This window comes from Rattus rattus, chromosome 6, assembly GCF_011064425.1.
Source record: "Rattus rattus isolate New Zealand chromosome 6, Rrattus_CSIRO_v1, whole genome shotgun sequence".
Classification (NCBI taxonomy): Eukaryota; Metazoa; Chordata; class Mammalia; order Rodentia; family Muridae; genus Rattus; species Rattus rattus.
In genome coordinates, this window is record NC_046159.1 from 101,131,671 (window position 1) to 101,143,615 (window position 11,945).

The following is an 11,945-nucleotide window of genomic DNA, read 5'->3' on the forward strand; positions in this document are numbered from 1 at the left end:
GGAGCCACAATGTCTAACTCATTTGAAATTTTGAAGGTAGATTTTAGTTTTGGATTTTGAGAGGGTCTCATGTAGCCAAAGCTGACTTTACATTCTTGAAGGCTGGCCTCGAACTCCTGATCATCCTGCATATACATCTCTGGTCCTGGGGTAACAGGGTATGCCGCTCTGCAGGCCTTAAAGGTAAATTTTAACCTTGACTGTTTTCCCATCCATCGTATGGAGTTGTGTTAACTTCGAATCCCATGAGAATGTGTTTGGTTTTTTTCTTCATACAAATCAATAATTAAAATACTGAGTAAGATAGGGCCAAGAACACACTACAGTACCCAAGGAGCTACAGTGTCCCAGGGACCTACCGCCCCACGGACACAGACTCGCTCCTGGACACTCTCTGGGCACACTACTCACCGACTCAGGCCTACCTGGGAATAATGGCTGTGGTGTGGCTTCCTCCCTGGGTTCTCCTGAGAGACAACTGAGGTTTGAGAACCAAGACAGCACACACTTCCTGACCTCCTGACCCAGGGCAAGAATGAAGGAAAAGTAGTTCTTTGTGTAGCCTTATTCTAAGCAAAGTCGATCTGGTCCAGTGGCTACTCCATCTGTTTACAAACACTCAGGCCCTCTGCTTATCAAACAAGCTGGGCAAGAGAGACCGAGGTAGAAACTGACAGTGTCACTGGAGTTCCCCATTTTCATGAGGCTACCAACTCCCGGCCCAACTGCTTTCTAAAGACTGAGAAACCTGGAGAGATGGCTGGGTGGTTAAAAGCACAGGCCGCTCTTGCTGAGGACCTGAATTTGGTTCCCAGCCCCCACATCAGTACATAAAATAATAAAAATGAAGTCCTTAAAGGTTGGAGGCAGGAGGGTGTAGGTGTAGAGCAGTTGATGGGTGCTTGCCTGGCAGGCACGGGGCCCTGAGTCTGATTCCCCAGCGCTCTGTAAGCCAGGCATGGTGGCACACAGTAGTTAGACCTTATGCAGCACAGAATGCCTTTAATCTCAGCACTGGGAGGTAAAAGCAATCAGACCAGGAGTTCAGGGTGAGGCTCAACAACAACACAGGGAATTCAAGGCTAAACGAGCTTCATCAGAGCCTGCCTCCTGCCCTCTCCCCTCAAAAATACATACCAAAACAACAGCAGCAGCAACAATAACAACAACCCTGCCGTCACTTCTACAAACCCCACAGAGGCCCCACACGGTTCCAGAAGTCTCTCAAGGTCAGTCAAATCCCCATTCAGAGCCTCCAATGTCCTGCCTGCCTCCGGAGTCCAGCACCAGACAGCCCAGCCCCCACACTTACAAGCCTTTCCCCCTTAAAATGTTTCCTGTTTAGCAACCAGAGTGTCCCAGTCCGAAGTGTGCCACTTTGGCATACGGGTCACGGGTTATTTGTCCACATACGCAACAGATTCAGGGGAAGCTCCCTTTCCCTCCCACCCCGTTCCCCACCTACCTACCCCTCGCTAGCCCCTCCGACAGCATTAGTCTATGATCTTACATGTAACAAGGCTCAATAAGTGTTTGCTGAATAAATATCTCCAAATTATCACCTCCAAGAGGCACCGTAGCCTAACGTAGCTCCTCATGCCCACAGCATTGACGAACTAATTCCTTGGTACCATCGCTTCCTATGAGGACGGGGAAGGGGGTGTGGACAGTCCACGCGGGGCTGTGTTATGTTAGACGACAATTATTAACCTACCATTCAATTTATAATCTACTGTCCACACATACACACACACACACGCACACACACCACACACACACACACACACACACACACACACACACACAAATTCCTGATATGTGGAGGAACTGACCTAACTAGACACACAGGGACTGGGTGTGCAGAGACCACACTCTGACACACTCTGACATGCACACTCACCCAGGATGCTCATCACCACCAGAATGGCAAACAGAAGGACTGCAATGGCTCCCAGCAGAAGGCGTGTGGTGGTGTCTAAGGAGAAGACAAACGCGTCAGTATCGGCTGCCACCCTGCTGCCAAGTCTGACAGCAACTGCCTGCTGGGGTGGGGACGTGGAAACCTAGGGTCCTTTGGAGAGTCAGGTGGGTGGTGTTTTGCTGGGGCAAACACGTGAAGGAACGTTTTGTTAAAGTGAACACCAGTGGGAAAGGCTAAGGCAGACTCCTGAGGGGACCTTTCACTGAAGCAGACAGAGAGGGTGCTCTGCTAAAGCAAGCACTCGAAAGGACACGTGATTCTTTGCTAATGACACACGTGTATTGGTCTGCCTTACATCGCACAGTCGAGCTCCATTCATCGGGACTCCATAGAGAGGAATGCACCAAAAACTTCTGTGGTGTGCTGCAGTTCGTTGTCACCCCTGCAGACTCTGACAGAGAACATGAGACGTCTGGAGGGTACAAACAGGGCTGCCCAGAGTGACGGAGGCAGAGCTTGGCTTGCTGGTACAGCTAGCTGTGCAAAGCCGAGGCCCTCACATCTTCACTGATCGTCTCTTCCCTGAGAGAGGCACAGCCCAGAACTCCTCCTGGTGTCCCTCCTGGTCCCTCCTGCTGACTCGAGCCGAGGTTGAGGCCTGGCTGTCTCCGCTAGGTCATGTCACCTCTTTTGCTAACCCGACTCTACCAAACTGGACTGCTGCTGTATCCATGAGATGTTTGAGAGTGGATCACGCTGCCGCTGTCTGATAACCTGTGAACCCAACTGCCAATTTCCAGACAACACAGACGGGAGTTGCTCTGAAGAACCTTTCTAAACAGGTCCACTCCCCCCTTTCTTTCCCACTACCTCTAGTGGGTGGTGGGCTACAAGGGAAGTTAAAGCATTTGAGAACCATCTTTAAAAATAGGATTTGAAAAAAAGTTAGAGGGTGGAACTGAGCAAGGGCCGGCCAGAAGCAGCCCTCAGGATGCCTGGATTTGAGTCATGTTTCAAGACCACGGCCCCAGGTCTGTCATCCCCCTGCCCCAGCCTTCTTCCATGGCAGTCACAGCTTCCTGACCTAGATGCTCATTTGCCCTATGACGGGGTCAATGCTCCCCAGGTCCTCCTCCTCCCCCCAGGCCTCCTGGCCTCCTTCCCACCATGCACCTGTCACCCACCCACACCTCCAGGTTCTCCTTATCTGCATCTATTTCCACTTAACATTTTTATCTTTTTTTTTTTCTTTTTGGTGTTTTTGAGACAGGCTTTTTCTGTGGAGCCCTGGCTGTCCTAGAACTTACTCTGTGGACCAGGCTTCCTCTGCCACCCAAGGACTGGGATTAGAGGTGTATGCCACCACTGCCTGACCTGATAGTTTCTATCTTAATAAAGGAAGGCTTTTAGAACTAAAACGCAGGACCTTCTTTTTAAGATTTGATTGGGGTATGTATCTTGCGGGATAACACATCATTAAATTTGCCTTTTAAAGCAAGTTAAGTGCTCAATGAATAGCATTAGGTAGCCAGGTACCTAATTAGGTACCCCATTAACTGTCTGCAAAACTTTCACCTCTGTAAGCAAAGGCTCTTCACCCACTAAACAGTAACTCCTCTGCCCACGTCCTAGCCACCGTTACTCTGCTCTGTGCCTACCCATTTGCCTGTCACGCTTATTTCACGAGTGGAATCTCACATTTCTTCTTTGGTATCAGGCCCATTTCATTTAACATGGTTTCAAGACTCATCCCTGCTGTGTCGTGGAACAGAACCCCCCTCCTTTCTGTGGTCCATCATTTCATTTATGTTCTATCCATTTGTGACAGTTAGCTTCAAGGGGCTACAGGACACGCCCTGCATCACCTGGGGAGAGTGAGGGATTGTCTAGATCAGGTTCGGCATGTCTGTGGAGGAACAGCCTTGGCTGTGTTCATTAATGGCTGTGTTCACCACTGCCCTATAAATGGCGTTCTTCCCTGGTTTGGGCAATCGTACAGGAGTAGAGACTGTGCGCTGAGCGATAAGCTCGCATTCATTCCCTCTGCCCTAGGCTGTAGATGTGACCATCTGCTTCAAGCTCTTGCCTTAACTTCCCTGCTATGATGCACTAGAGTCTGAGCTGTGAGGGGAAACAAATCCCTTTCACCAGGAGTTATGGCAGATTAATTGTGTCTGTCTGACTGTCTCTCTCTCTCTCTCTCTCTCTCTGTGTGTGTGTGTGTGTGTGTGTGTGTGTGTGTTTGCATGTAGTTCATAACTGCAAAGGCCAGAAGACAGTGAATGACAGACAAGGCAGACAATCTGTTGGAGCCCTTGCTTCCAGTTCTCTGAGAGTATATGCCTAGGAGCAGAACTGCTACATAGTAATTCTGTGCAACTTTCGAAGAATCCTCAAACTGTTTGCCACAGTGGATATAGCATTTCACATTTCTATCAGCAACACTGCAGGGGTCCGGTTTCCCCACATGCCAGCACCTGCTGTTTTCCGTCCTCTCCCTATTGGCTAGTTATTGTTACCATTATCTATAATGTACTTGCAGGTACAGTCACCTCTTCTAAATGTTTTGGCTTGGCGTTTTCTACTGTCTTGACCATTAAGTGTACAGATACATTGGTGGACCTCACATTGGTGCTCATGAACATAGCATATGAATATTGGGAGGAAATTACATTCGATCCACAGCAATTGTCTCAAAGATGTGGCATCTGGACCCTTCTGACCTGCACTAGTCTGACTGGTCACCAGCTCTCACCCTGGCTGGAGTCTCCCGGAACCAGTGGCCTGAGAGTTTCTCTGCTCCAATCCTATGTTGGCGGCTCCTCCTCCTCTCCCTCTTCCCCTCCTCCTCCCCCTCCCTCTTCCTCTCTTCCTCCTCCCCCTCCCTCTCCCCTTCCTCCTCCTCCCCCTCCCTCCCCCATGTCTGCTCTTGCGTAGTTTGCAGTTTGCTTCTTCATCTTGATAAAGCATATATCTTAGTGCCTGCCCCCAGAGGAAGTACACAGGGGCAGAGATGACTCCGTTGTGAAAGGTGTGAATGTTCTTACAAAAGACTTGAATTCACTTTCAGCACCCAAGTCAGGCAGCTCACAGCCACCAGCAACTCCAGATGCAGATCCAACTCCCTCTTCTGGTCTCTGTAGGTACTGCATGTGTGCTCTCTCTCTCTCTCTCTCTCTCTCTCTCTCCCCCCCCCCCCCCCCCCCCCCCCCCTGTGTGTGTGTGTGTGTGTGTGTGTGTGTGTGTGTGTGTGTGTGTGTGTGTGTGTGTGTGTGTGTGTGTGTGTGTGTGCGCGCGTGTGTGTGTGCCATAACCCCAAACAAATTTTATTAATCCCCATGGTGAATAGTACCCTGGGCTAAGTATTGTAGTTCTGGCTATAGTATTACAGTTTCTTCAGAACTTTGAAAGTGTTTGTGTCGTCTAGCAAGCGTCACAAAGACTTCTTTTGAAAGGCCTAGCTCTGTTCTCACCATGAGACATTTACTTCAACCACTTAATTTGCTTCTATCCAGGAATTCCATCTTGCATGCCACACGGTTGTTGGTCACAGATATTTCTATCTACTCTAGTGGGCATTGATAGGCCCTTCAACCTGGACGTTCACATCCTTCAGTGACAGAAAGAAAAATTAATTATATTATTGATGATTCCTTCTTTTTCATTCTCTGATTTCTTTCTGAAAGTCAAAGTCTTCAAATGTTTGAGATATTGGATTGGTCTTCCTCTTTCTTTTCTTCCCTCCCCCTCATCCTCCTGTTCCCCCTCCCCCCCTCTTCTTGTCTCTTTACCTCTTTGGTTTATTCCTGGGAAGATTTCTTCAAATCCATCCTCTTACCCTCCTACCAGGATTTTCCTTCCTGCGAGATAATTTAAGGCGTCTGGGGTTCGATCCAGCTGTGCCATGGCTGTCCTCTCTTGTTGTAGTGACGTAGTGCTCTCTCTGAAGACACTACTGAGACTTAGTTGACAAGAGGAGAGGTGGGAGGAATGTCCGTCCTCCCCACAGAGGCTGAGCTCCTTTCAAACACGTATTCTGATTCCTGGAGAGGCTCTGCACTCCACACTGGGCTACATCAGGGTCCAGCAGTAGTTTCATCAGGAGTGTACGTTTGTCTCTCCCAGAAATCTACACTGGGTTCCACCAGTGGGCTCTACACTAGGATCTTCTAGGAGGCTACAATGGACTCATCTCGAGACCTGGAATCCATCGGGGTTTACACTGTATCCTGGATTCTATGCTGGGACCCACTAGAGGCCTACAAGGCTTCCCCAAGAATCCACACTAAGCTCCTCCTGGGATCTATTCTCGATTCCATTAGGGCCTATGTTGGGCTCCATCGGGGATCTACCCTGGGTTTTTCCAGAAGACTATGGGTTCCTCTCAGGGACTAAGTTACATCTCTTGGGGGGGGGGGTCTATGCTGAGGCCTCCTGGGGTCTACACTAAGTTCCTCCTGGGAAGTACACTGAATCCTTTCTGGGGTTTATGCTAGGTTTTCCGCTGGTGTTCTTCAGGGGTCTACACTGGAGTCTGCACTGGATTCCTTGAGGGGTCTACACTGGTTTCCTGTGGGGGCCAATCTGAGCTACAGCCAGAACCTCTGCCGTGTACGCAGGGAGGCTGGTGGGTGGCTTCGGGCAGTGCGGGAGCAGAGGCTCCTGAAACCCAGAGCTCTTGCTCACTGCCTTGCGGTGCTCAGAGCAGACTCAGCACATCCTCCACTCCTGGGACTATACAACACCACAGTGGAGAGCACAGGGCTGCACAGGCCTCCTCCTCCTCTTTCAACCTATACCAAGGGCACACTGAGGAGGCACCATGGGTCATGTACTGAGGACGAGGACACAGCATCTGAAACCATGCCCTGGGCTTCATGTCCACACTCTGCCCTTCTGGGTGTGGACATAAGTTACTGAGCACCTATTCTGTCCCACGTTCTTCACCCCAGAATAAACCTCTCAGGGTTTTTGTGAGATATCACAAGGCCTTCCCTATCTGTGGGTCCATGGCTGCACACTCGACCAACTCCAGATCGAGAGGAGACAAAGGGGCATCAGTCCTGAGCACGTGCAGACTTCGACGCCATGTTGCTCCTCCTTCAACAGTTCAGAATGGCATCTAAGGAACATTTACATTACGTTTGATATTACGGTGAATCTGGAGACCTTTAACGCTTGTAAGATGTGAGAGGATTCCATGCAAATATGACATTTTAACTCGAGCACGAGTATTCTTGGCTCTTGGGGTCTGATGAAGGTTCCGGGTACTGACACTGTGACCGCTGAGGGAGGACAGATGTGCTCGACATGGTGAGTTCTGCATACCACTGCTATGACAACCACCTTAAGTTCCCTTGTATTAGAACTGTCCCTTTGGGTTCCTAAAGTAGGACTCGGCCATTGCTTGGCATAGTTCAGACTGAAATCGCAAACACTACACGGAAGGCAGTATCCTCCGACAGCCTTACCACTCACGTGGGTTCCAGGAACTCAGTAGAAAGGAGGGTGTGTACACGTACACCCACTGCCACCACAACTGAAGAGCCTCCTCCCTCCTTCAACACTGCAGTGTGGACAGAAGGACACCCCAGGAGTCCGGACACTGTTCACTGTCTGCCTCCCTGAGGCCTGGGGTAGGCAGTTGGAGTCAATGTGGTGCCTGTTTCCCAAGACCTCATAACTAAGTGCCATCACCTGGGTGGCTTCAAACTTAAGGTGTCCTCTCATAGTTCTAAGACCCAGAAGTCAAATGTGGAGGTGTTAGCAGAACCGCACTGCCTTTGAAGCCTCAGGAAAGCCTTGCTTGAGTCGTCCTAGCCTCTGGTGCTTTGCTGAAAGCCCACGGCTCGTGACTTTCTCACTCCATTCTCATTCATTCTTAGCAGACGGCCTTCTAGGCTGTGGCTGTGACTGTCTTAGGACACCGTTCATACTGGGCCGGGGCCCACTGATTCCATTCTGGCTTCCTCTTAACTAATCATGCCAGCCAGAACTACTATCCCACCGAAGGGCACATCCCGATCTTCTAGGAGTTAGGTCTCACCAGGGCTCTTGTGCTGTGAAGATAATTCAACTTTTCACAGGCATCTAACTGGATAACCACCCCACCGTGCAGTGGCCCGCCTTTATCCAGGGTTTATAGGTGCAGGTCATCTGGGTTCTTAAATGCATTAGCATTAGAAAGAAAGACTGGAAAACATAGGTTCTTCATACCAGATAGATCCCCCCACCCCCTCTACCCACATCCTAAAAAAGACCCATATCTGATGTCTAAACCATCTGGGACACAGCCTGCCCAGTGTAATCCTGCCTATTTAAAAATGCTCAGATGTGGAGCTTGGTAATTTTTAAAATTTTAGGTAGCTTTTGCCAAATGCATGAGTGTGGTTTTGATCAGGAAGTTGTGGGTTTGTGCCTAATAAAAAAAAACTTTCAACATTAAAAATTCAGAATTGGCGACCACTGAGAAATCTATATAGCCTTGAGGTATGCAGAGTCACTCTGTCCCCTCTCTTACCCAGAACACTGTGCCCCACTCTCAGTTCCAAAGCTAGAAATAGCCCTTTCTTGAATCACCTTCAGAGCTTTCAGACCCCGGCAGGCCACTCTGGGTCAGTTTTATTAGCCTTCACTGGATGGAAGGACAGACTCACGCTCACAACCTTCCCCAGGACAACCCATCTGGTTTCTGTTTGCATTGCTAACTAGTTACTCAGTGAGGATGGTCCCCTGGACCCCAGCCTTCTGACTGCTGCTCTCCAATCCTCTCAAGCTTTGAGCATCCTCCAGAGCATAGCACACTCCTCTGAGAGGGCCAGAGAGGAGAGCTGTGTGTTCGAAAAAGGGAACTAGAGTCTCTCCAGTCAGCCCCTCTGAGCCCAGTGTCCTTGGTCACACAGGAAGAGGAACAAGCTTTTCCTAGCAGAGGGACGCAAATCCCTTGGCGGTTTCATGTGTTAGTGGCCGGGGTGTCCTTGAGTGAGATATTTGAAGCTCTCACTCTTCACATCCTCTCCAGGGCTGATCCGCTCATTAAGGGTGGAGAGGAGCGTCAAAGTCTACCAAAGCCCATGCCCTGCCCCGTAGGTGGGTCTGGGCTGCATGGGGCAAGGATGAAGGTACAGGTACCTCTGGGGGATCAGCTGTATCCTTTCAGAAGCTTCCTCTGCTTTTGATCAAGATCGGGGCCAGACTAAGCAGAGGCTGCAAGCCCACTGGGCCCCCAGGAACACCCCCAGGGTGTTATGAAGTTAACTGAAGTGAGGGGCAACCTCAACTCAAAGGACTCCATCAGAGTAGCCGGTCCTCCCTGTTCCCTGAACTCCCCGCCCAAGCTTTCGGGTTCTGTATTCAGGGGGCTGGGAAAGAAAGCTGCCACAACCAAACCTACGCTCTGGACCTTTCTCTGATTGGCACTGTGAGGTGGAAATCATGCCGTGATTCACAGACCACAAAACTGGGGCTCAAACAAGTGAAGCCTAGCAGCTGGGATGGCACCTTTACCCTCTCTGTACCTCACCAAACTGACTCTACACCTGTTCTAGGGTCTCTGTGAGGGCCGGATATGCCCAGGGCCTAGCACCACAGAAAGAGCAAGTCAGCTCAAAGATCCCATATGGTGGTAGCCACTGGCGAGAACAAGTCCCAACCCCTGGGCTCTCCTCTTTGGATGGAGGTCAGGCATGAACAGAACTAAAAAGTCCCATAACAGTCACCAGGCCAAGACACCAAGCACCCTAGAGCCATGGTGTATGTGCGTGTGTGTAGGGGGGCAGGGTGCTCTTATGTGCCCAGAGACCAAAAGAGGAGCAATGGTGATATCAGTAGGGAGCCATGCCAGTTCAGGTGACACAAGACTGGACCACAAGAAGATGCCAAGAACCGTGGGGTGCTGGACCACCACCATTCTTGCTTTCCTCCATCCCAGTGTGTGCCCTCTTCTTCAGAGGATGGGCAGGGTCAGTCGGCAGTAGGGAAGACAAGAGTCAATCTATTCAGGGTCAGAGATAAGGCCAGAGCCAGCGAGCGAGCCACACTTCCCTGAAATAACACTACCCAGTAAAGGTTAGTAGAGCTGGCCCTTTCACATACTTACCAAAGCATGAAGAAATACAGACTAGGGGAGGAGTGACATAAGAAATACTATTGGTAGGAGGCAAGCTTAGGTCACAGGGAAAACCCAACCACTAACCAGAAACACACATCCCAGAATGGTTAGTTGGCCTTATCTCACCCAAGTTTCTGGTCGTCCTTTGTAAAGCCTTGCATCTAAGGAAACTGTCTTTACCGCCATGGTTCCTAACCACTATTAGGCTTAGAGTCTGAACTGCCCTCCGCAGACAGAGCCTGGCCCTGGCACACAGACTTCAGCCAAAGGTGCTTCATGCCCTGCTGCCCCATCACCTAACTGGGCACAGGTGACTTTGTCCCTTCCAGACCACCACCCACCTTCCTCAACGACCAACCTTCCTCGGCAGGCCCTCCCCACGCACATCTGCTGTCTTAACCCCTCAACAGCTCCTTCAAACAAAAAAACAAACTTCTATAGCCTGTCCTGGGTGGTCCCTCAGATGTCCCTCTCATATTCTATCTCTCCCTCCATCCCTCGTTTCTCATGCCCTCATCAGCACCCAGCACCATAGGGTTCAGTTATCCACAAGGGACTGGCTAATTCCACCCACCTCCTATTGTTAATTGACCTGGTGCACTCCCTCCTGTCTGTTTCACACCCCTGAGAGATCGCCTACTCTGAGATGCCCTCTTCTGACTCTGCCCCTAGTTAGTGCTACCCAGTTCCTACTAGGTAAGAGCATGAGAAGTGCCTGGAAGCTGACCCTCCCTGTGCCCAACTCCCGTATCTCCCGGAGCACCAGACACCAGAGGGACACCAATCCAAGTTTCTTAAAAGAGCAGGTGAACTGAATGAAGTCTCTTCCCGTACTGTCTTCTAGACAGCCTGAGGTCACTCCCTGAGCCAGGATAACAAGAAGGAATGTGGCATCCCAACATTTTTAGGAAGGTCCTCCGGGGTTTCTTCTCCATTGGCCCCATCACCAGCAGTGCGGCCCTCCCACCCCACGGGGTGGAGGCACCACCTCCGAGATTCAAAGCTTTTGCTTTTATGAAGCCCTCAGTGTCTTCTCTACTAGAGATTCAGGCCGCCACGCAGGTGCTTCACGTCGGACCCAACTAAGGTTTGGAGCATAAAGCGTGCTCCAAGGTCAAAGAGGGATTTGGCAGCAAAGATTTGTCAAAGCAGTGACCTGAGGTGGTCCCCAGTGGCCTCTTCCCCCTCCCATAGCGACATCTGCCTGCTCTGGTACGAATAAATCCTCCACATCGCCCCTCTGCGAGCTGTCAAGGTGACTGGCCACTTCCTAGGTCCTGAGTCGGGGACCGGAGGATGGAAGGCTGCGCGCTTACCCTCCAAGGCCGCCTTCCAGCTGGTGCTGCCCTCATAGCCAGACCCGGATCGCCTCAGCAGCCCCTCTGGGCCTCGGGCCTCTGCCTCGGCTGGAGAGCGTGGCCTGGGCGCAGCGGGCGCGGGCGAGCGGCCGGGGCGGCGGGCGAGTGCGTGCAGGGGGGCTCTCTGGCCGGCTCCATTCCGCGACGCGCGCGCGCTCCTGCACCCGGCAGCGGAGCCGGCCCCAGGCGCACTCGGCGCTGCGCGCGCCCCGCGGGCCCCCCAGACCGGCTTGGTGCCCGGGGCCGCGGCGTCCGCAGGCCGGGGCTGAGCCTGGCTCCCCGCGCCGGAGACGCTCCGGTCCCCGCCGTGCGCGCCGCAGCCTGCGCCGAGCCCGGCACGGGGAGGAGTCAGGGCTGCGTGAGGAGCCACGACCGCGGGCGGGGGTTGCAGGGGAGAGAGGACAGCTCAGGTCACCAGCCAGGCCACCGGCTCCCGCGCAGCTGTGAGCCAAGGCACTCCTCCGGAGTCTTGTAAAGTGGGGGGAGTTTCTCTAGACAAGGCCCTGGGAAGGCTGCTCCTGGGGTGCCCTCCCTGGAGGCAGACAAGACGGATGGG

The 11,945-nt window shown here is 51.8% G+C and overlaps 1 protein-coding gene across 1 annotated transcript in view; it reads right to left on the reverse strand.

The window, feature by feature from the left end:
* The window catches only part of Clec2l (C-type lectin domain family 2 member L), an 18,205-nt gene extending 6,656 nt beyond the window's left edge, over positions 1-11,549 (reverse strand). Inside the window, 3 exon segments of the mRNA XM_032906721.1 lie at positions 1,901-1,975; positions 11,348-11,473; positions 11,476-11,549. Of these exon segments, the coding sequence (XP_032762612.1) occupies positions 1,901-1,975; positions 11,348-11,473; positions 11,476-11,527 (253 nt within the window). The 5' untranslated portion in view covers positions 11,528-11,549.
* Between the last annotated feature and the right edge of the window lie 396 nt (positions 11,550-11,945).